Raw genomic sequence first — 24,631 nt, 5'->3', positions numbered from 1 at the left:
GATCTGGACGGTGTTTGCCTTTGGGGTAGTGCCCGGAGGAGGTCTTAGGGGGACGTCAGATGCTATAACATTCTGTCTCTTGATCAGGGTACCGGTTTACACAGGTGTGTGTTCACTTTGTGAAAAGTCATTAAGCAGGGCACTTACGGCTTGCTCACTTTGCTTCATGCACACTAAGTATCAATTAAAAAAAAAAAAAAAAGGACCCTTAGAAACAGTCCAGAGGCGCCTGGGTGGCTCAGTTGGTTAAGCGTCTGACTTTGGCTCAGGTCGTGATCTCACAGTTCGTGGGTTCGAGCCCCGCGTCGGGCTCTGTGCGGACAGCTCGGAGCCTGGAGCCCGCTTCGGATTCCGTGTCTCCCTTTCTCTCTGCCCCTCCCCAGCTCACGCTCTGTCTCTCTCTCTGCCCCTCCCCCACACCCAAGGGCACACACTCTCTCAAAAACAAATAAATAAACATTAAAAAAAATATCCAGGAGCGCCTGGGTGGCTCAGTTGGTTGAGTGTCCGACTCTTGGTTACGGCTCAGGTCATGATCTTGCAGTTCGTAGGTTCGAGCTCTGGGTTCTGTGTGACAGTACAGAGCCTGCCTGGGATTCTCTCCCTCTTTCTTTGCCCCTCCTTGCTCAAGTGCGCTTTCTCTCTCTCTCTCTCTCTCTCAAAATAAACAAAACAAAAAAACCAATCCCAGGGACCCAGGTGCCATTTTTGCCCCTCTCGTCCAGACAAAGATGCCGAAGGTCCGGCTCACAACCTGATGGTGGGTCCCTTTCCTGGCCCCATCCCCACGTCTGGTCCGTCACGAAGTTCATTCTGCCTGCACGGGCTTTCTCTAAGTGGCCACCGGTTTCCATCTGCGTTACCCCCTCAGGCTGGATCTCTCCCTGCTTGTGTGTGGCTCCCCCAGGCGGGACGTTGGTCGTGCTGTGACTCTCGGGCAGAGTTTGAACCCCCGCTCTGCATTTACCCACTGAAGCCAAGGACTGGGTGAGATACTGTTTGCTCAGTCTGAGGAGGGACGTGCGACACCAGCGTGTGGGGACCGTCTGGCCCAGAATAGGTGCCTACTTGACGAGAACAAGATTAGCACTGGCGACGGGCGGCATGCGTCTGGGGGTTGGGCGGGCTCCGATCCTGTCTTCAAGGCCCCGACGGTGAGGCGGGGCAGAAAAGCGTGTTTCCTGTTAGAAGAGGCTAGCCGTGTGGAGGAGGGACGGGTGGAGAGCTGTCTTCCATTAGTGAAATGACATAAGAATTAAATTAATAGATGCCTGAAAGTCATTTCCTTTGAACTTTTTAAAACCCTGCACAGTCAGGCCCAACATACGGGGAGGGTCCCATGTGCCACGTTCTGTAGTCGTTGAGAGCAGTGATTTTGGAGATGACGCGGCAGTGTGAGAATCGCTTATGACATAATGCTAAGGGCAAGGGACAGGAGACGCCCTCCTATGGGTGGCTTGCGAGGCAGTTCTGCCCAAAAACATGTGGGGACGGAGGTGGGGGGGGGAATCCCACTGTGCCAGCCCCCAGGGTTGCCAAGTGAAGGGACTGTAGGTGGTTGGTGTTTTCTTGTTCTCCATGTAATATCTTTCCGTGGAGGTTTTGTTTCTTACACACGTTTGGACGTTTGCTTTTTCAAAAAGTGGAATGGTTCAAGCCTTGGCCTGTAGCTGTCGATTCATGAGAGCTCACAGTGATTTGGGGGCGGCTTCCTCTGGCCTGGCTGCAGGGGAGGCTGGGGGAGGCTCGGCTGGGGCTCCACCCAGCACTGCTGGGCTGGAGACAGTGTTAGGTGAGCGTGTTCCAAACCCACAGGGCCACCTGCCAGCCGCCCACCAGGACAGGCCCTTCCCTCTCTGGCTGAGGTCTGGACTGTGATGAAAGGAAGGGTCTGAAGTGCCCACGCCTGGTAGCTGTGGATAGCTGAAAAGGAGCTAACAGCCACAGAAGGTTGTGGAGAGAGAAACGGGACCTCCCGGCCCAGAGCTGCCTTGAAGGCTGGCTGAGATGTGACCCGCAGGAAGTGGCAGAACCTCCAGAAAGCCACAGGGAAGGTGGGCACATGTGGCAGCAGCTGGGCGAGAAGAGGGACGGATCCCAGGGCGAGGTGGGGCCCCGGGGCCACACAGACCAGCCAGAGCTCACCTTGAGCCCCGACCGCCTGGGCGTCCACGGTGTGCACTGAGCTGCATCTGGGGGGCTGAGCATGGCTCTGGGAGGGCAGGTTCACCCCAGACACCTGTGTTGGGGGAGGCAGCACCCCCTCCTTCCCTTCCCACTACAACCTGGGTCCTACCTTGACTCTCGGCCCAGTGTTTGTTGCGTGATGCTGGGGCCACCTGGACCTGACCACACTGCAGTTTGGAGGAATATGAGCCCTTGAAATCTACTACAAAGCTGTAATCATCAAGACAGTGTGGCACTGGCCCGAAAACAGACACATAGACCAGTGGAACAGAATAGAGAACCCAGAATTGGACCCACAGGTGTATGGCCAACTGATCTTTGACAAAGCAGGAAAGAGCATCCAATGGAAAAAAGTCTCTTTAGCAAATGGTGCTGGGAGAACTGGACAGCAACATGCAAAAGAATGAAACTAGACCACTTTCTTACACCAGACACAAAAATAAACTCAAAATGGATGAAAGACCCGAATGTGAGACAGGAAACCATCAAAACCCTCAAGGAGAAAGCAGGAAGAAAAACCTCTCTGACCTCAGCCGCAGCAATTTCTTACTTGACACATCTCCAAAGGCAAGGGAATTAAAAGCAAAAATGAACTATTGGGACCTCATGAAGATAAAAAGCTTCTGCACCACAAAGGACACAATCAACAAAACTAAAAGGCAACCAACGGAATAGGAAAAGATATTTGCAAGTGACATATCGGATAAAGGGCTAGTATCCAAAATCTATAAAGAACTCACCAAACTCCACACCCGAAAAACAAATAATCCAGTGAAGAAATGGGCAGAAGACATGAATAGACACTTCTCCAAAGAAGACATCCGGATGGCCAACAGACACATGAAAAGACGCTCAACGTCACTCATCATCGGGGAAATACAAATCAAAGCCACACTGAGATATCACCTCACACCGGTCAGAGTAGCTAAAATTAACAACTCAGGAAACAACAGATGTTGGCGAGGATGTGGAGAAACCGGAACCCTCTTGCACTGTTGGTGGGAATGCAAACTGGGGCAGCCGCTCTGGAAAACCGTGGAGGTTCCTCAAAAAATTAAAAATAGAATTACCCCCTATGACCCAGTATTAGCACTGCTAGGAATTCACCCAACGGATCCAGGAGTGCTGATTCATAGGGGCACATGTACCCCAATGTTTATAGCAGCACTTTCAACAATAGCTAATTATGGAAAGAGCCTAAATGTCCATCAACGGATGAATGGATAAAGAAGATGTGGTTTATATATACCATGGAATACTACTTGGCAATGAGAAAGAATGAAATCTGCCTATTTGCAGCAACATGGATGGAACTGAAAGGTATTACGCTGAGTGAAATAGGTCAGTCAGGGAAGGACAGATATCATATGTTTTCACTCATATATGGATCTTGAGAAACTTAACAGACAACCATGGGGGAGGGGCAGGGAAAAAATAGTTTCAAACAGAGAGGGAGGCAAACCATAAGAGACTCTTAAATACAGAGAACAAACTGAGGGTTGATGGGGGGGTGAGGGGGAGAAGGGAAAATGGGTGATGGGAATAGAGAAGGGCACTTGTTGGGATGAGCACTGGGTTTTGTATGGAAGCCAACTTGATGGTAAATTATATTTAAAAAAAGAAAACTGAAAAAAGTAAATAAATCTAAACAGCATGTAAATCACACATCTTTGCCGCAGCTTTTTAGCTGCTGGGGCCTCTATAAGGTCAGGCTATCAAGATCTATGTGCCCGAGGCACATCACCCAGGCGAGCGCACGCAGCTCTGACCCCTCCGGACCCGCCAGCATTGCCATTAGAGAAGCAACAGCCTAGTAAACTCTAGATCCTTAGAAAACCAGAGTGCCGTGATTTAATGGAGCCTGAGTGGCGCCCTGCAATTTCATTGTCATGGGGAGGGAGGGCAAGCTGGAGAGGAGCTGTACAGCCAGAGCTCAGAGACCAAGCCTCCTCGGGACTAACCACTCCCCCGCCCTCCTCGGCCTCCCGCAGGAAGCCTCCCAATCGCATGCATAATTTATGAGGGGGAGCCGATGCATATTCATGAGCTCATTGCCTTCCAAGGCCAGTCGCTGTCTGTGAAAAATCCTCCCGTAATGAATTATTGCCTGGGAAGCCGAGGGTTGGGCTCAAGGCAGGCCCCAGTCCCCAAAATTACTACAATCTTTACAATTCCTAAAACTTGCTTTGAAGAGAATGCTCCCAACGGTGCCTACCTTTGGTCTAATGTGGGGGAGGTGCAAACAATGAAGCCTCTACCGTGGGAACGCCTTAACCCCAAGGCTGCGCAGGTAGGGGTGCACCCGTAGCATTTCAGGGAAACTGAGGCAGGTCTCCCCTCACCCCGAGGAAAGACACCCCTGCGTGCACGGTGGGTGGGACTCTGAAGTAAACCCTCCTAAGTGTCTGTTCACATAAGATCAAGAGCCAAAACGCCCTGCTGGCTGGTCACGACCCTTTCTGGGTCTCAGTCTTCCCCATCTGTGGACTGGGTTGGTAATCCCTCATTGCATCCGCTCTCAGCCCAGAGAGAGGTCGCCCGGCACCGGCTGGTGGCCGGGTTTGAATGGTGGTGGTGTTTTCTCTTTTTTGGCCGGCCAGAAGATAACCTGCGTCTTACAGCCAGTGGATCCTAGTCTCTGACGAAACACAGGCACACTTTGTTCACAGATACCGACTTTTTACGAGTCAGAAGTCTGTGGCCATCCTGTGTCAAGCAAGCCTTATTGGTGCATTTTTCCAACCGCATTTCCTCGCTTCATGTCTCTGTGTCCCACTTTGATAATTCTCCCAATATTCCATTATCCTTTTTTTAAATGTTTATTTATTTATTTGGGGGGAGAGAGAACAGGTGTGTGTTTACGATTGGGGGCGGGGGCAGAGAGAGGGGGAGAGAGAGAATCAATCCCAAGCAGGCTCCACCCTGTCAGTGCAGAGCCCAACACCGGGGCTCGATCTCGCCGCCTGAGCCGATATCAAGAGTGGGATGCTCAACGGACTGAGCCACCCAGGCGCCTCCCAATATTTCATTATTCTTATGTTTCTTACGGTGATCTGTGCTGGGCGATCACCACTCACTGAAAGCTCGGAGGATGGCTAGCATTTTTTAGAAACAAAGTATTTTTTAATTAAGGGATGCACATAGTTTTCTTAGACATGATGCTATCGCACCCTCATACATAACAGCATAGCGTAACTGTTACTTTTATATGCCCTGGAAACCAAAAAACTCATTTGTCTTGCTGTATTGTGACATTCACGTCGTTGCAGTGGCCTGGCTCGGAACCCACGACACCTCCGCGGTGCACCTGTGCGGTAATATGCCACCGGCGCTCACAGAGATAAAGGGACGTCGCGGAGCAGAGCGGGGGCTGCACATAGCAGGTGCTTGACGACCGGGAGTCTCCGATTTCCAGTCCTGGAAAGAACGGGCCCCACTCATCCCAATTTGCCTGGCGGAGGAATCTGTTCACAAAACCCCTTAGGTCCGCATTTTATTCCGCACGCTTCGTGGCGTTAGAAGCGTTCAGTAAGAACCGGTCTAATTGAGACGTGGAGTGGGCGTGCGAGGGCTGCCCGAAGTTTTCCCAAACGAGTCACAACCCAGTTAAAATGTTACTCATGAAACCCAAGGTGGTGATTCAGTTCGTACTCCATCTGGCATTTCTTGCTTACAAGCAACTCACATATGACTCAACTTTGATTCTGCTTATTAAACATTAGCCGGCACACGTCCTCATCCCAATAAAAAGCCATCTTGAAAACCTCGCCACAGAGGAGCGCCTGTGCCCCTGAGCGCGACTGCGCGCGCACGCGTGTGTGTGTGTGTGTGTGTGCACGTGCACAGGCCCGCGCTAGGGGCAAGCTCATCCATGAGGGTCCCAGGCGGTGTGACCTGAGTGTACGGAGGGCTGGCCTTCTTGACATGTGACCTGTGCTGTCGCACAGGGCTACAGGCTTGATTTAATGTTCTGCTGTCACCACCTGGAGATTCTAGATAATTCTTGAACGGGGGCCTGCACGTTCATTTTGCAGGCCCTGCGAACTTTGTGCTCGGTCTGGGTGGACGTGAGTGCGTGTGTGTGTCTGCACATCTGTGTGGGTCCCAGAGCCCACGCGGCCCGGGGAGGCTGAGCCATAGAGACGAGGTGCACGTGCCAGTGTGGGTGCTGTGGGTGCCCGTGTGGGGACCTGCGGGTGAGGGCCGGATCAAGTGGACATGGGGGGGTGTGGAGAAACTCGCCCAGAAGCGCCCGGGACAGGGGCCCATGAGCCACACTGGGAGCCCCAAGATGCAGATTCCCGGGGCCCGGGGAGGGCTCGGAACACACCCTTTCAACCGGCACCCCCACCCCAGGCGGCTGTAACGACACCCGAGTTTGAGAACCCTTGGCCGTGGGTTCTGGGCACTGAAAAGTGAGGCCATGCTTCTTCAAGGAGAAGCTTAGAACATCACAGAGCTCAAACCATCTCACCACCCACCCTATTATCTCAAGTTCAGGTTCTTAAAGGAACAGAAGCCTGCCAGGAACACCAAGGAACAGATGAGCCCCAAGGCTGCTAACCTCAGGGAACCCCGGCCAGAGGCCTCCCTCGGCTGCCTGGGCCCCCAGCCAAGCAGTGACTCATGCTGGAGCAGGACGGTGTGGCCTTGATGGCCGGCCAGCCCTCCCCTCCCACATCCCTGCATCAGCAGGGCAGGGCCGGGGGTGCTACCCCTGTGACTTCTCCAATTTATCAGCGTGGGTCACACCGTGGACCCTGCCGCTCCTGGGCACCACTCCCCTGCCCATGTTCCTGGCCTGACATCCCCCACCGAGACCCACCCTAAATCAGCAGTGATTGGCCGTGATCAGCAGGGCCACCCCCCCCCCACCCCCCCGCCCCATGCCATCAGGGAATGCCGTCTCCAACAGCACAGGGGTCCTCACTGCACGCTGCGGGGGTCCAGCAGGCGCTGACCCTCGGATTGTTGGCCCCTGGTGACCTCGCCCAGGATAATTCTGTTCCCAAGCTCCATTCCACTGAAAGTGGTCCCAGGGTCAACACGCTGTCCCCTCGCTGAGGGCAACAATGGCTGGAGAGGGGCTGTCGCTTGCCAGCTGGTAACCTGGGAAGATCACTTGAGCTCTCTGAGCCTCAGTTTTCTCATCTGTGAAATAGCCCCTCCTTGTGCCAACTCTTGGCTGGGGCTTAGCTCCTGCCCCCTGCCTCCTCCCAGCAGCCCCTGCTTGACCCATAGACACACGTCAGTGTCCCCACCCCTGTCCCCTAGAGAGGGGCATTGAGCCTCTAATCAGCAACAGTGCAAGTTAGAATTGGGTCCCACAAGCTTTTGCGACCAGGAGAAGCTCCCTGTTTCTCAGGAGGGGAAGTGGCACCACCCTTGAGTGCTTTTTTTCTGTAGCTGCCACTGTGAAGCACCTACTATGTGCTGGGCACTCTGCAGCCCTTCTGCGGGAGCCCTTAAAACCATCACAAGAGGTGGGGGCGCCTGGGTGCTTTGGGCCCCTGGTCAGGCTTCATGCTAACAGCACGGAGCCTGTTTGGGATTCTCTCTCTCTCCTCCTCTCTCTCTGCCCCTCCCCTGCTCTCTCTCTCTCAAAGTAAATAAGCTTTTTTTTTTTTTTAATTTTTTTTCCAACGTTTTTTATTTATTTTTGGGACAGAGAGAGACAGAGCATGAACGGGGGAGGGGCAGAGAGAGAGGGAGACACAGAATCGGAAACAGGCTCCAGGCTCCGAGCCATCAGCCCAGAGCCTGACGCGGGGCTCGAACTCACGGACCGCGAGATCGTGACCTGGCTGAAGTCGGACGCTTAACCGACTGCGCCACCCAGGCGCCCCAATAAGCTTTTTTGAAAAATGGGGGGGTAAAAAAGAAACCATCACAAGAGATGAGGGGAGGTGTCAAAGATAAGAGATGAGGGCTCAGAGAGGTTAGGTGTCTTGCCCAAGGACACACAGCTTTGAAATCTGAGATGGAAACCCAGGGCCTTCGCAGCGACCCTGATGCACAGATACCTTGCCTCTCAGAGCAGGGCCCGGCCAGCCCAGACAAAAGCCCCTCGGGGCCTCCAAGGTCCCTCTGCTGTGTGAGGCCGTATATCCCCATGCTGCCTCCCTCGGCTTCCCGACACAGCCCCGGTGGCAGGGAGCCCGGTGCCAGCCCTTCTATTATTCACGCCTCCCTTCGGTTGCCAGCAGGGACCTGGCCCAGAGGTCCCAGCTTTGCCAGGAAAGATAAGGAGCCAACACCTGACTCGTCCCCTTCTGAGCTCTGTCTTGATTTCCCAAAAGAACACAAAGGCCTGTCATTCCTGGCCCTGTGCCGGAAGCTGGACCTCATTCTCATGAAAGGAAGATAAACCATTAGCAGGATTAAAACTGGCTAGATTAAAAAAAAAAAAAAAAAGACTGGTTAGATTTACAGCTTTTCCTTGTGACCACCTGTCCCCTCCTGTAACACTGCGTGGGTTGGAGGGGCGGGTGCCTGCCATCTGCAGGGGTCTGTCGAGGGGTGGGGAGGGCAGGGGAGGCATCGGCTCCCCTGTGGGGTCCGTGGAACCCTTCCCTGGGGGTCGGGGGCCGGTGCTACTAGTCCCACGTTAGAGGTGGGGAAACTGAGGCTTGCTTAGACCACTCAGCTGGTGGATGGCTTGGCCAGAGCAGGATTGGCAAAGCTGACTCGTCCGTCCTCAAAACAAGACTCGTAAAAAGTGAATTCCCGTGTGCAAACCCTGCCCGCCCACACCCGGACCTCTAACTTTATAAGTGGCTCACGCAGGAATTGAAAAGAAAACAAAAAGCCGAGGCCACCAAAGGGAGCCCCGGGAGGTCAGTCTGTAGCCCCTGCACCTCACCCTTTCTCCTCCTCCAGCACGGGGAGCCCCCCACCCCAACCCCTGAGCAGGCCAGGCTGGGAGTCGAGGCCTGGCCTCACCCAGAGTTCACACGGCCACTGTTGGGGGACGCAGGGGGTGGGGGAGGCGACATTCCAGGCTGAGAAGTGCCCCTCTCCCCCTCAGACCCCGCCAACCTGATGGTGACCGTGGCTGCCACAGGGTTAAAGGGATGTCACAAGAAGGGGTGTCTCGTGTCCCCCACCCCCAGGAGTGAGGCTTCAGACATCACCAACAGTAGCCCCTCCCCTACTTCACACATCAGGAAACTGAGGCCCAGAGAGGAAAGGGGTTTGTCCATGAGCCCCAGTGACTCAGGGCAGGGACAGGGAGGGGCTCAGCCGCGGGATGGGGGCGGCAGCCTGCAGGTGAATCCCCACACCTCCGTGCGCTAGCCGTGTGATGATCCACACCCTCTGGGCCCAGCTTTCTTGTCCAGAAAGTGGCCACACCTCGCGGTTGGGGGCACAGAGAAAACAGAGAGGGCGCCCAAAGGCCCTTAGTCCGGTCTCGACCCCAGTGCCTCCGTCATAGAGGCGGCCGGAGGAACAGCGACGAGCAGCCTCGGAGGAGTAACAAAGCTGTTTGTTGAGCACCTACTATGTGTGGTGGGCACAGAGATGAGTCCGACATACGGGTGCCGCCCTCACCACGGTCACCGTCTGATGAAGGGACACGTGGAGAGATGAGGGCCCCGGGCGGGAAAGGAGAGGGTGGAAGGCAAGGCCGGCTTTGCTACGGAGAACGAGGTGCTCTAGGACGGGGGACCACAAGGTGAGAAACGGCACGGAGCCTGCAGAGAGTTCTATCTCCCGGCTGCCCTTGGGGTGTGGGGGTGGGGGGCTGGCAGACCCCCCAGGGAGGCAGTGCGTGCAGGCCCAGGGCCTTAGATGTAGCTCTGGTGGAGAAAAATCCCCAAGAGGTCCCACCAGCTGAGGTGTCAGGGACCGGGCCGCAGGGCCGAGATGGGGGCCCGGCGGGGGCGCCTCCCACAGAGGCCTCGAGCTTACGACCGCTCGTGCAGTTTCCTGGAGAATTTCTTCCTTCATCCGCATGTTTCAGGGTTTGTTTTCTTATTCAGGCGTCTCTATTTTTAAAAAAATCTGTGTGTAAAAAGCGTACGTATTTTTTAATGTGTGGTTTTGAAAGGTAGCAGCAGATTCCTCCTGCAGTCAGGCCCCACCGTGCTTCCTCTCCCAGCCGCCCTGCTTACTCCGGGCCGTAAATCACTTTCTTTTTCTTTCTTTTTTTTAATACTTATTTATTTGGGGGGCGGGGAGAGTGTAACTGGGGGAGGGGCAGAGAGCGGGGGACGGAGAATCTGAAGCAGGCTCTACACTGACAGGCTGACAGCACAGAGCCCGACACGGGGCTCGAACTCATGATCTGTGAGATCATGATCTGAGCCGAAGTCGGACGCTCAACTAACTGAGCCACCCAGGTGCCCCTCTGTTTTTTGGGTTTTTTTTTTTTTTAAGTTTCTTTATTTATTTTGAGAAAGAGAGAGAGACAGAGAGCGCGTGTCAGCATGCACGAGCAAGGGAGGGGCAGAAGGAGAGGGAGGGAAGAGAATCCCAAGCAGATTGCATGCTGTCAGCTCAGAGCCCAATGCAGGGATCGGAGTTGTGACCCATGAGATCGTGACCTGAGCCGAGATCGAGAGTCAGATGCTTCACCGACTGAGCCACCCGGGCGCCCCCATAAATCACTTCCGTAGTGGAGGGGTGGGAAACAAAGAGGAGACAGTCGCCCTTGGCACTCGGCAAGCCGCCTTCCAGCAGCCAAAGACCGTTTGGGTTCGCGCTGTGGAGGCCCAGCGGGGACGGCCCTGAGGCAGGCACTGCTTCCCCGGGGAATGCCCCCCTCCCCGGCCCTCAGCAGGCAGCCTTGCCCCTCGGTGGGACCAGGACACTTTCTCCAGGCCTGAAGGTCTATGACCTTGATCCCCACCCTCCTGGCTCCAACCACGATGTTCAGGGAGATGCTCCGTCCTCAGTCCTGCGAGCCCGAAAGCAGAACCGTCATCAGAGGTGTTCCTGGGCATTGGGGGGACTCTTCAGCTGCCGATAAGGAGCAATTATTGGGTGGTGTTGACACTTTAAAGATTGTCCGCTGATGATCTGAAATTCGGAGCTAACTGCACGCCTGTGTTCCATCTAGCAGCCCCGGTGTTGGGTACGAGACCCACATGAGTACGTGCCCGTGTGTGTTGTCGTCTCAAGACCTGACGTCTGGGAGTCCGGTGATAAGCATCTTCCTGGGTAAGGTCAAGAAATGCCTCTCGGGGGCTGTGCCTTCGGCGCTGTCTCAAGACAAAAGAACTCGAGGTCCCAGCGCGTGCGAACCAAGAGCCGGCTGCTGGCGGGGTCCATTACCACTGCCTCTGGAGGAGCCGCCCCCAGGACGCCACACGTGATGATCCCACACGGGCTGGCCCCAGGGCCTTGGGCTTGACGTCTCTTGTCTTCTGCTGCTCAGAACCTCTGGGAATTACCATCCCTCCTTGCTGCCACTTGCTTGTAAAACCCACGTGAGATCTCGTCCCTCCTCTGCTCCAAACCCTCCATGGCTCCCGTCTCACTCAGGGCCAAAACCAGCGTCCCCTCTCAGCCTGCGCAAGGGTCCTGCGCTTTCTGCCGCCTCCCCTCGGAGCTCATCTCCCACCCAAACTGACCCCGCTTGTGTTCTTTGGAAACACCAGGGACTCCCACTGCCAGGTGGTGGCACCTGCTGTCTCCTTCCGCCAGGAACAACCTTCCCCCAGATGCGTCCAGGACTCACTCTTTGGGTTCACCTCTCTTCCCTGAGTCATAGTCTTCCCTCCATCCTTTTCACCCTCATCACCACAGTTTGGTTGTGTATTCTGTTTCTGGGGCGTCAGCCCCGCGAGGAAAGGGACCACGCCTTCTTTGCAGCTGCTCCGTACGTGTTTGCTGAAGGACTGATGGGCTAACTACTGCTGTCGCCTCTGCTCCTGTGCTGTCTGAGCAGCAGGACTCACTTGGTAATAGGAAGACCCCCCTGCAAGGCTGTCTCTAGCACACCTGAGCCTCGGCTCTTCCCCAGGCCCTGGATGGCCGTGCTCTTCTGGGCCCCGGTGCCTTCCATGTGCCCTCTGGTCCGGAAGACCCTTCTCTCCCTTGTCATCTCCCATTCGTCCCTCAAGACCTGGCTTGGGATCACCTCCTCCGGGAAGCCATCCTTGTAACTCTCGAGTCCTCGCACATGGTTCACCGGCCTCTCCTTGTCCATCTGCTAATTTGTCTTTCTGTCCAGCTGTGACAGACCATCCTCTGTGCCCCCAGGACCCAGCAGTGGCCTGGCCAACAGCAGGTACTCAGGATGTGATTAGCGGTTGAGTGAGCAATTACTTACAGTTTCTTTTCTTTTCTTTTTTCATTCCCCTTCACAGACCCTAGAACTTCACCTGAAACATCTCTAGAGACACCTGCTCTAGACCAGTTGGTTTCACAGATGGGGCAACTGAGGAAGGCAGGAGGTGGGGGAACTAATTCCTGTCCAGCATCTTCTCTGGGCCGGGCACCAGCGTCTGGGCAGGGTGACGTCTCCTCTGGCCACCCCCAGATTCTGTGAGACCCTCAGTGGCTGTCCCTTTCTGGACAGAGGTCACACCCCCAAACTGAGGCTCTGGCTTGCTAGGACTCTCAGCTTAGCCTGAGTCCTTTTGGAGACAACTGACTTGGTACCTGCATTTCATAGAAAGATTAAAAGGGTTTCTGAATCCAAAAACTTCCTTTTCTGTTTCAAAGGAAAAGCCTGGAGAGCCCAGAGAGGAGAAATCTGTGTGTGGGGGCGGGTCTGAGACCCTCAGACTATCTCCCTGGGTCCCCAGCCAGAGCCCTGGGAGGCCGCAAGCTTCTGGGGAATCCTGTGTCGGGGCTGAAGATACCAGGCTCTAATCACAGGATCCTTTGAAAGTTACCATTACCATATATGGGGAGGGGGTCTTCGCAGATGTAATTAAATTAAGGATCCTGAGATGGGGGAGGGGGGACTATCCTGGATTATCCAGATGGTCCTAAATGCCAAAGTGAGAGTACTTATAAGAGAGAAGCAGACAGAGATCTGAGGCACAGAAGGGGGACCATGTGGCCCCAGAGGCAGGGATGGGAAGGATGCGGCCACAAGTCAAGGAGAATGACCCCAAGCTGGAAGAGGCCAGGGACAGACTCTCCCCCAGTGAGAACACGGCCCTGCTGACATCTGGGCTTTCACCGCAGTGAGCCTAGTGTCAGACTTTGGGCCTCCCGGCCTGCGAGAAAATTAATTTCTGGGGTTTTTTTAATGTTTATTTATTTTGAAAGAGAGAGAGTGAGCAGGAGAGGGGCAGAGAGAGAGAGAGAGAGAGAGAGAGAGAGGGAATCCCAAGCAGGCTCCTTGCTGCCAGCACAGAGCCCCGTGCGGGGCTTGAACTCACCAACCGTGAGATCGTGACCTGAGCCAAAATCAAGAGTTGGACGCTTAACTGACTGAGTCACCCAGATGCCCCGCGACAATTAATTGCCTTTGTTTTACGCCCCAGAAAATGAACACACGCCACAGCCAGACGGGGCAAGAGCAGGAGGGCCTGGGGGGATAGCCGGAAGCTGCCAGGCTCACTGGGGCTGGGTACACGGCCGTCCTGTCTCAGACCGTGTGGTGCAGAGATGCCTCAGGGTCCAGAGATGCCTCGGGGTCCCAGCACGTGGTGGTCCCAGGTGACTCGGCGCAGAAAAACAGCAACAACGGTATTCAGTCCAGCAGTCGTTCAACAAACATTCCCTGATGGGCGGCAGACGAGAAAGGCGTGGTCTCACCCCCCACCCTGCCCTTGACCACATGTGCTATTTCATTCATGCTTGGTGGCCATCCTACACGGTATCATCGGCCTCATTTTACACACACGCAAACAAAGGCCCAGAGAGACTCTTTGGCTTGCAAAGGTAGCAGAGCTCAACGGCCTGTGTCCTTCTCTCTGACTGATTCCCCAGCCACTATCCCGTGCCTGCCTCTTGCCTGCTGCCCCGAGTGGCCCTGGGCACAGTGACAGGGCGAGCAAAGAGCCTGGCATTCCTGCCCGCTGCAGCACCCGTACCCTGCACCAGAGTCTGGGGTCCCCTGGGGGAAAGACCCACCTTTCCCAGATGATAAGCTCAACTGAACACGCAGGGCCGTCAGGGCGGGCTCCAGAGAGACCATGCAAGCTTCCCTGCGGGGCAGCCCGATGAGCCTTATCTGGAGGTGGATTTGTTTTCCACTCGTGATGACCCGATCGTGTTCCCTCACCTCCTGCCCGGCTCCTGGCTCGGCTCCTGGCTCAGTTTCCAGCTACACAATCAGCCTGACCATCGGCACCTCGGCCAGGCCCCAGGCTCCCGCCCAAGCTCACGGGAGGATGCTCCTGGCCTATTTCCAGAGCTCTCCATTGACAGACGGAAGCTTGTGAGTCCAGGAAGGGCAACGTGACCAGCCTCGAGCGTAGTCAAAAGGAGGAGGCCAGATAACTTACGATAAGAACAACGTGCAGGTGTCTCTCACCAGAAACCCGAATGACGGGCCAGGCTTATCTTCCCGGAGCGTGCGGGATGGACCCCTGCCTCATCTGCCTCTCCCCGGGGTTTGTGCGGATGCGGCCAGGTCACGTGGCCTGCCCAGCCCAGCAGCTGGGGAAGGAATCCCCCAGGGCCCGGCCAGTGTCAGCCAGCACGTTCTCTGATGAGGTCTGTCCTTTTCTAAATGGGCTTGGAATTTGCAGAAATCTCCGGATTTCCAGCTTCCTCCGAGTCCCCTCCCTCACGCCAGCCCTCAGAGGAAACACGTCTGAGCAGCCCCTCCGCACCAAGACCCTCAAACTATCTCACTGAATCCTCACCGCTGCCTGTGAGGCAGGCTCTGTTGCTGTCCCCATTTTTACAGATGAAGATATTGAGGCTTAAGGTCTCCGAGGCGAGAGGTGATGCCAATGAGGACACAGAGAGACACTCAACGCCATTAGTGACAAGGGAAAGGCAAGTCAAAACCGCAGTGAGATCCCTTCACACCCACTAGGATGGCTGGAGGCAAGGGGACAACAGCAGGTGTGGCAAGGATGTGGAGAACAGGAACGCTCCTGCTCTGCTGCAGGGGCGTGCACTGGTGCAGCCACTGTGGGAAGCCGTTCGGGGGCTCCTCGGTTCAACGTGGAGCCACCCTAGGCTCCAGCAACGTCACCTCGAGGTGGCCGCTCAAGAGCCACGAAAACATCGGTTCACACAGGAAGTCGGGCACTAGTGTCTGTAGCCGTGTTGGTCATGACCGCCGAAAAGTAGAAACAACCTAAACGTCCATCATTTAGGCTGATGGCTGGTTAAATAACACGTGGTCTCTCCGTACAAGGGGAGAGTATTTGTCCACAAGAGGAGTGAAACACTAATACCACAATGTGGAAGGACCTAAAAACGTCACGAGGGGGCGCCCAGGTGGCTCAGTCAGTTGAGCGTCTGACTTGGGCTCAGGTCACGATCTCACGGTTCATGGGTTCAAGCCCCGCACCGGGTTCTGTGCTGACGGCTCAGAGCCTGAAGCCTGCTTTGGATTCTGTCTCCCTCTCTCTCTGCCTCTCCCCCACTCATTCTCTCTCTCTCAAAAATAAACATAAAAAAAAAAAAAAGTTATGTGAAGCGAAAGGAGCCAGTCACCAAAGGCCACGTATTGTGTGGTTCCATTTATAGGAAATGTCCAGAACGGGGAAATCCACAGAGACAGAAAGAATAGTGGCCGCCAGGGGCTGAGAAGGGCGGTTAATGGGCAGGGATTTCTTTTCAAGGCGATTAAAAAGTTCTAAGACTCACTGTGATGATAGTTGCACAACTCGGTGAATAGACCAAAATGCCCTGACTTGTACCCTTGAGGTGGGTGCACTACGCGGTATGTGAATTACACCTCAATAAAGCCGTCGCCCCCCAACCAAAAGCAACGGTGCCCAGTGGGCCCCCAGGGCCCTGCGTGGAGCCCACAGCCTGTGTATCACCGGCCAGTCCCTTTTTGCCTCCCTGTGGGGCTCCGGGGGACCTGCGCACAACTCCTCCTCCGGTCAGCTGCCCCCCAGGGGCCTCCCGGGGCCGAGGCCCAAGCCCTTCCCTCACGCGGCGGGACCCACGCACACAGGACGCGCCGGATAAGCACCGCCGAAGGCAGGTGGTCCACTGAGACCACGGGCTCCTCCAGAGAGGAGCACTAAGAAGGATGTCTTCTGTCTTCTGCAAGTGCCAGGGCTTTGACATGTTTTTCCGCCCGAAACAAATGAGGCGGGAACCCTAGAGGGTGTGTTTACACTAGGTAGAGAGTTCTCCAGACAGTTTGGCTTAGAGGTTGGAACGTGGGGTCCAGTGCTGCAGGGGCATCTGATCCCCAGCACGGACTCCACCGACCCCAACCCACATTCCGGCTTTATTCTAGCCATTCGACTGACACCCTCGCCCCTTACAGAAGGGCTTAGAGACAACCTCCAGCCTTTGCAAACGATATTTTAAAACCAGCTCTCGTCTCATTACACAAAACGACGTACGGCGTTCGTGGCCACGGCCCTCCGGTAGGCTGTAAATTCATACTTAAAGTCGTTATTTGTTATCACAAGTCCAGTGGGAAGCCTCTTGCTAAACTGGCTGCACAGCCTTTGTGTGGCGGTGCCGTGGGATCAAGGAAACTGTCTGTGTCAGAGAGATGAAGCGCAGACTCATAGTTTACTTTCCAATACGTTTCTACGATCGTTTCTTTTAAAAAGAATTTTTTTAAGTTTATTTTATTTATTTTGAGAGAGAGAGAGCGTGAGCACTGGAGGGGCAGAGACAGAGAGGGGGAGAGAGAGAATCCCAAGCGGGCTCCGTACCATCACCACGGCGCGGGGCTCGAACTCACAAACTATGAGATCATGACCTGAGCCCAAATCAAGAGTTCGTCGCTTAACTGACTGAGCCACCCAGGCGCCCCTCTGTAATCATTTCTTTCTAATCTCAGACCCCGTCTCTTTATCCGTTGAGTTTGTTGATTAGACGGCCTCAGGAGCTATCCAGCCCTAACCCCCTCTTTGGCACATTAGCAAATAATAAATCACTAGAGCTTTTTGGCAATTAGCAGCTCATGTTCCTCTCTGTTACGCCTTTCCTTGCTGGTGGTGTGGCCAAATTTTTCAGAAATGTGTGTTTATGCTTTTAAATGCAAATTTAACTCTGTGGGAAAGAACAGGTTTTGAAAAATCTTGCCCCTTGCTTTGTGATCTGCCTGTTGGAACGACTCATAATCTGCATTTCAGATGCTTCCAGACCACAGCTCAGACGATACGCTCCGAACATTTCATAATAAAAAGAGATGACTTTTTTTTTTTTTTAAGTCAACCGGGAACAAAAGTCAATGGGGGGCAGATACAGTGGTTCACGAGTGGAGGGCCATACTCCGCCCTCTTGCCATTAGGTGTGGTCACGTGGCTTGCTTGAGCCAGTAAATTCCAACAGTGGCAGCAGGGGCCACTTTTGCATGGGAGCATTTAATCGTCTGTGTGGCGTCTCTGTCTCTCTCTTTGCCTGCCTCATAACGGGGGGAAACGTGGGTCCCTATGGAGGCATTCGGCTGAGCCACCGCCTAGGTCACCCACCCTGAGAGTTACCCAGATCCGCAAAGGACTTTGCATGAGCCAGAAGTACACCTTTGTTGCCTTAAGCCACTGCGATTTGTCGTTTTCCAGAGCACACTGGACCCATCCTGAGTGACACAGTCGGTAAAAAACAAAGGATCTGTTTTGATGAATATAAAGATTTGAAATCAGCAGCTGTGGATGACGATGTGTATCTTTCACCCGTCTCAGCCATCGATTTTTGTATTTTATTCTGACTGCACAGATTCGAGAAAATACAGTTAAGTCGTTGCAAACACTATAGCAGCTTCATTTTACTTTAAATGCATAATGAAGTTTTTAAAAAAATCCCTCTTGCTCTCTCAAGAGTGCTCAATTAGAATGAACCCTGGGTGGCTCAGTCAGTTAAGCGTCTGACTTCGGCTCAGGTCGTGATCTCACAGTTCGTGGGTTCGAGCCCCGTGTCGGGCTCTGTGATGACAGCTCGGAGCCTCTCTCCTTCCCCTCCCCCACTTGCACTCTGTGTCTCCCTCTCTCAAAAATAAACAAACATTAAAAAAAAAAAAAAAACCTGTTTAGAATGAACCCAATCCCTTAAAAGAACAGACATGGTAACTTGCATTTCCAAGTTGAATTCCCAACAGCTTGTAACCTGTATATTCTTGTCATAAGCGTTAAGGCCCCTGAAGGGTACGATGAGAGGAGACTAGGATTCACTAGGCAGAGAGGGAAAGATTTGGTCCTGAGGTCCCTGAGTGGGGAAAAACACCTATTTTGGAACAATGCTAAGAGGGTTGGACCACAGCAAGCCCCCTCAGGCGTAAGGTTCCTCTTAAGAATGGAAGAGAGCCCACCTACCCCCCTCAGGTTTGCCCTCTGGAATGTGACCCAAGACCTAAGTATGGCCTTAGGCCACCCCTTACACAATGGAAACAAGCCAATGGGGAGTGGACAACCCAGTGCCTACAGCTCTCAAGCCAGCAAGGGTAGAACCTGGGAAGGAACAAGGAAGGGAAGGGGACGCTGACCAGAACCTTATAAAACAAGGACCCTCCCCTATAGTCCTTGGCGTTCACTTTCCAATGTCCCTTCTCTGTAAAGACAGCTTTCTTCCTTCCAGATCTTCTACTCTAATAAAGTTTTGCCTCCTGCTCATTTTGTGTCCCCCCTTTTCCTTCGTTGAAGCGGTGAGACAGCGAACCCCGGGTATTGTGGTAAAAAATCCTGCAACACACTTCAGATTCTGGAGCAGGGACCTGAACCAAGAGGAGTGAAAGTTTACTCGTTTGCTGCTCGGAGGGGCTCGGGCCTGATGAGGGCCGGTGCAGAGCTGGGGCCTGAGCCCTGCCTCCTGTTGGGACACAGGACACGTGGGCAGGGCCACGTCACCTGTAGGATCCTCGGAGGCCAAAAAGGAAAGGAGGCTTGTTACAGGTCACACAGCAATGAACGCCACCCAGACATATCTATCCCCGACACCCAACTTGTCCAGGCCGGAACCGTTCAACCAGACGGTCGGGGGTGGGCACTCCAAGGGTGCAGGGCCCCCAAGGAACCGCAGAGTCAGGGGAGGGGCCCCGGAGGAGGCAGAGCTGCACTGAGGCCAGATGAGAAAGAGAGATAGAGAGCAAGCAGGGAAGGGGCAGAGAGAGTGGGGTACAGAGGATCCAAAGCAGGCTCCGCGCTGACAGCAGAGAATCCAAAGCCGGGTTCAAACTCATGAACCGCAAGATCATGACCAGGGCCGAAGTCGGACACTTAACTGACTGAGCCCCCCAGGTGCCCCCTGCCAATGTGTTTTTACAGACCAACCCTGGGACTCTGCCAGGTCACCCCCAAACCTCTGGAGACGAGCATCTGTCCTGTGGACCTTCCCGATGGGGGCACCAGCACAGACCACGGCCTCCCTGCAGCCTCCCTGCTCCCACACTCTGCAGTTGCCAGGCCCCCCCTGGTCCCCCCGCCCTTCCCCTCCTGAATCAGCCTCACCCTCTCCCCTCAGGACCATCTTGCCAGCCTCCTCCTGGGCCTCTTGACCTCTAGATTCTCTAGTCCCTCCACCCCACACATGGAAGCAATCCGGGTACCCTCCTGGCTGGAGTTCTCACTGACTCCCTATTGCCCAAGAGATGAAACCCGAACCCCATTACTTGCCTAGAAAGGGGGAAGCCCTCATCACAGGAGGGGAGCCACCTAGAGAGCTGACAAGGCCCAGGGACCACGCCTGCCACCTCTCCTGGGGGAAGACACTTCCTCTCCAAGAGTAGGTCCTGAACAATGAAAATGTTTTGCTTTAATCTCCTTGTAGACACAGGCCCGGGTCCTGAGGTCAGTTGGTAAAACCCAGGCCAGGACAAGGAGGGACAGGGAAGTGGGGCTCTCTCTGGGCTCTGGGGGCACCGGGAGGAACTGAGTGAGATACAGGTGGCCCACTCCAATGTAAGGCCCTGCACCCTCAGAAAAACCTTCTTGTTTCCAGGCAAAGAGAGATACTTGGGGATCCTTTGGGGGACCCCAGAGAGATGCTGTCGGCTGCGCACCCCCCCCAACCCGGTTGAATCACTTGGAACAGCTCCAGGACCCGCAGAGCTCTGAGGGAGGTGATAAAGACAGGGGGCCTGTCTGCTGCTCACCGCACAAACACAGGGAGGCTGGGGCCCAGAGGGGGCACGGCATCGGTGGGAGGTTGCACAGCAGGAGAAAGAGAGTCTCTCTGTTGGCTGAGCACTTAATTGGGTTAGGGGTGTCCATCCTCCCCCCACACACACCCTCCAAAGCAGTGAGGAGACTCACCACTGAGGCTCAGAGAGGCTAAGTGACTCACTCAAGGCCACAGACCCCGGGAGTGGTAAAGCAGGGATTCGAACCCTGGGCTCCCATGCACTCGCATTCAGTGCTCCTCTGAGAATACAATGGCCTATTCTTTGGTGCTTGGAACTGTAAAACTGCTTTGCTGGAAACTTTCCCAAACATGTGGGGACTGACAGCACAGAGGCTGGATTCTCTTCCTGCAGAGTTCTGCCGAGAGGGGAGGGGACAGACCACGAGGTCAAAGGCAGGAAGAGACAATCAACAGACCCAGGATGTGTGGAGCCAGCACCTTCCGGCCCCTCTGTCCAGCCCCCCAGAGGGACACGGTAGGGCCCCATTTTGCAGACGAGGAAACGGAGTCTCCATGGGGAAGTGGCCCATCCGTGCCCTGCTTCGCTAAGGGGCAGAGCCAGGCCTAGAATCCAGACAACTGTACGGGAAGTACCTTCCCTGGACGTGCTGTGCAGGCTGGCAGCTCCCAGTGCAGGCGGGTTCCTGCTATAAATACAGTGTTGACTCCTGGTAACCTTAGCCTCCAGGCTCCCCTGTCCAGGCACAGGGCCATGAACCCAGGAGCCGACTGCCTGCCACTGTGCTCCTGATCTGTGAAGTTTTCCTGACATGGTGACAAGGCAGCACATTTTTTTTTTTTTAACAGGCTCCAAATCATTGGAGACAATGCAGAACTGGCTAGCCATCTCCAAAGTGGGAAGGGCTGCTGTTCAGATGAGAGCGCAGATGACCTACAAGACCCCCAGCCCCCACCCTTGGGCGAGCAGGGTGGGATTTCCTGGATGGGGCTCTTGGTCTGGGTGTGAATCCTGACTCTACCGTAATTTACCCACGGGACAAACTTGGACAAGTCTGTTTGCCTCTCTGAGCTTCAGTTCCCCCAGCTATACAGTGGGGTTCATGCATGCCCCTCCAGGGATTGAACAATGTCTCCAAAGTGGCCAGGACACAAGACACAGCAGACCCCGTGTTCCTTTCATTTTCCTCTTTGGCTGCAGCTCATTTATTGGTTGAATAGTAGTTACAACAGCTACACCCGTTAACAGTAAGCCTGGTGTTATGTTAACTGGGTTACATGCCTCCAGTCACTTACCCCTCGTTGGAACTTAAGGAGCTAATGTCCTATCATTGTTAACAGATGAGGAAACTGAAGCACAGTGATCCGGAATACTCTGCCCAAGGTCACACAGGTCACACAGGTCATGGGTGGAGAGCGGAGAACTTTCCCAGGCCCGGGGATTCATTTGTGCAAATAAGGAGAAATATTTCACAGCTGTCTCCCGGACCCATTCACTGCCGCGGGGTTGGAATCCTAGAAAGTCTGGCACTTTAGACGACACATTCCAGGAGACCCCTCCCCAGTAAACAAGCACGCACCCTTGCCCCCAGGTGCTGTCTTTACTCCTGCCAACCAGATTGCACTGTGAGTCCAGCCCGGCAGAGACCCGAAAGCATCCCACGGTATTTTACAGGCAGGAGGCCAAGTCCTGAGCTTGCCAGAGGTGACCTTCCCAGCTAGGGTGGGCAGAGCCACGGTGGTACCTCCCAGCCCCCCAACCCAGCTGACCGTCTCCTACACAGCGAAGGGGCAGTAAAGGCCGTGTCTCCTCTCAGCCTCCTGGACACACACACACACACACACACACACGCACATGGCTCCCATTCCATTGCCCTGTTGGGCTAAATATTGTTCTGGCCCTTCCTGAAATACCCATCTACATGCGGGTGGTTTTACAAGCTGCTAAAAGCAGGGCCGTGTCCCTGGTGGCGGGAGAGAGCTATTCCGGGTTCGTGTCAGGTGTGGGCAGAGCCAGCCAGAAAGGGCCTGTCTGCTGCACACATCCCCCCGCCCCCCCCCCCCCCATACTGGCTCCTCGGCGGACAATTCCTGGCAGCCAGCACCACTGACGCCTGGCGGAAGAGGGTGAGGTCAGGCCATTTTTGTCGGTGTCCCCCTCCCCAACACACACACACACACACACACACACGCAGAGTTCCAATTCCGACTTGGCCAGGTCCAGGCGCCGGGATGGTCCCTCAGACACCATGCGGGGGAGGGGAGGGGGCACACTGCCGTCACTCACAATCTCCCCCAGGACCCCAGGACAGCCAGACGTGCCCAGGATTCTCCACGGTGGTGCTTGGCAGATAAGGGATCCACGGGCCACTGCCGTGCCGTGTCTTAGGCAACAAGCCGCAGCTGGAGGGGCCAGACCGGGATACACGGGCTCCTGAGCCTCTGGGCTCCTGCCCAGGACCCTCCACCTGCTGCTTCCACGAAGCCACCACCAAGTCCTCACTGCACACCCGGCACCAACAGATAGGCTTTCACCCGCCGGCACAGTGAACCTTCCCAACCACCTGTGGGTGAGGAACGATTACCACTGTCCCTTTTTTCACTTAGGGGTTCTGAGCCTCAGACATGTCCACCCCAGAGCTCGTCTTCAACCGGAAGGAGCCAAGGGTGGCCAGAAGGGGCACAGGCAGCCGGTCCTCACCAAACCCCTTGCCCCGGGGAGGACAGGGGGCACGTGAGCAGACCCCAGTATCCGAGCACCCCTCTGCCTTTGCATCCCTGGCCGTTTCCAACCTAGAGGATTTGGGGACCCGTGGGGAGCCTGCCTTTTGCAGGCAGGCCAGGGGCTCAGAACTTCCCGGAGGTCTCAGACCTTTGGGGAATCAGATGGCAGCTGTAGGCTCCCCCACCCCGGACCAGTGTTCACACACACTCGTTTGCATGCGGCCGTGGGGGCCCATGGCACCCTGAGCCCACTGAGGGGCCCAGTCCAGACCCTGCCGCACTGTGGGGGTGAGCTCCGCACCCCCCGCTGGCGGCGGGAGGGGTTTGCAGCAGCCACAGCCCCCTGCTCTAGCCCCATCGGGAAGGCAGGGGGTGCAGCAGAACTTAGCTTTGAAAGTCCAGTTCCCCTTCCAGGAGCACGGCCCTCCCCCGCCCCCCCCCCCATCAGGCATCAGGCTGGGAGGAAGGGGGTCCAGCCCCACAGCTGCCTGCAGCCTGGGGTGGGGGCGCCCGGTGCCCTCAGCGACCAGGAGCTTTGGCTCTGCAACCGGAGACGCGGTGGGTAAATATAGCACTGCCACTCACCGGCCGAGGGGCCCTCGCCGTCCGACATGGTGCAGGAGACGGGCGGGCAGCCGGCCACCAGCCTGCGGGGACGCTCAGAGCCGTCAGTGGCTGTCACCCACCTGGTGGGGCTTGGGGCTGCCGGGCCTGCTCTGCGTCCAGTCCCCAGGCAGCGTCCCGCCCCAGCCGGCCCGGCTGCCCCCACCGCCCCCCCATGCTGGGCTGGGCAGATAAGAACGAGCTCCAGAGCCAGGAGCCCTCGGGATTGGTGGATAAATCTGGGCACTGCCCTCCCCTGCCCTGGGCCTCTCCCGGGCTGCCTCGGAATGTTTCCTGCGAGGCTGCTGCACCCCTGGGTGCTCGGGCAGTCCCCGAGAGCCCAGCCCCAGGCCTGGAGACCCCAGAACGCCCACAGCCTCCTCTCCCTGGGAATGGTTCCACCCGGCCAGTGAGTGGCTTTTACGGCCACTGGAGGAGACGACGGAGGGATGCCCCCACTGAGTCCGTGGTTGTCGTCTTAGCTCTCTGGAGCAGCCACGACCCACCCAAGGCCACCCGGCCAGTTTGGGGTGTGACCAGAGCTGGACTCTGGAGCCTATCTGTCTCCAAGGCTACGGGAAGGCGTGGCCCTTGCCTTCGCTGGGCAGACCAAGAGCAGCCACTTTTGGGCAGCTTGTGGGGTGCCGGCTGCTCCATGTGTGCTGGGGGTGCCCTGGGTCCCTGGGGGCAGCCATGTGACTCAGGGTCGGGCACAGAGTGGGTCCTCAGGAAATACCGGTTGGGAGAACACATCTCAACAAACACTTAGTATACACTTGCTGTGTGCTTGCCTAAGAGGCAGGCTGGTCCTTCTCTTGGGTCCCCACAAGGGCCTGGGCCAGAGACTAGGGCAGGAAGGCAAGTGGGAGGCTCTGGGCTCAGTTCCCAAAGGCATCATGCCAGGGCTGGGCGTCGCTAAGCCCCCCAGGGCTCCAGGTCTTCCCAGTTCTGCATGCAGGGCCTAGAAGGAGTAAAGTGGCTTAAAGAG

At 55.6% G+C, this 24,631-nt stretch overlaps 1 protein-coding gene and 1 non-coding gene across 2 annotated transcripts in view; one reads left to right on the top strand and one right to left on the bottom strand.

Annotated features, from left to right (window-relative positions):
• EML1 (EMAP like 1) overlaps positions 1 to 23,822 on the bottom strand; it is a 188,796-nt gene extending 164,974 nt beyond the window's left edge. The window contains exon 1 of the mRNA XM_058740261.1: positions 23,626 to 23,822. Within this exon, the coding sequence (XP_058596244.1) occupies positions 23,626 to 23,653 (28 nt within the window). The 5' untranslated portion in view covers positions 23,654 to 23,822. The remainder of the gene's footprint in view (positions 1 to 23,625) is intronic.
• TRNAQ-UUG (transfer RNA glutamine (anticodon UUG)) lies at positions 228 to 312 on the top strand. The gene has a single exon. It is a non-coding gene; the product is annotated as a tRNA-Gln (tRNA).
• Positions 23,823 to 24,631: the final 809 nt, after the last annotated feature.

Source organism: Neofelis nebulosa, chromosome 7, assembly GCF_028018385.1.
Source record: "Neofelis nebulosa isolate mNeoNeb1 chromosome 7, mNeoNeb1.pri, whole genome shotgun sequence".
Lineage (NCBI taxonomy): Eukaryota > Metazoa > Chordata > Mammalia > Carnivora > Felidae > Neofelis > Neofelis nebulosa.
Note: the sequence above shows the minus strand (reverse complement) of the source record. Positions and strands in the feature narration are given on the sequence as shown.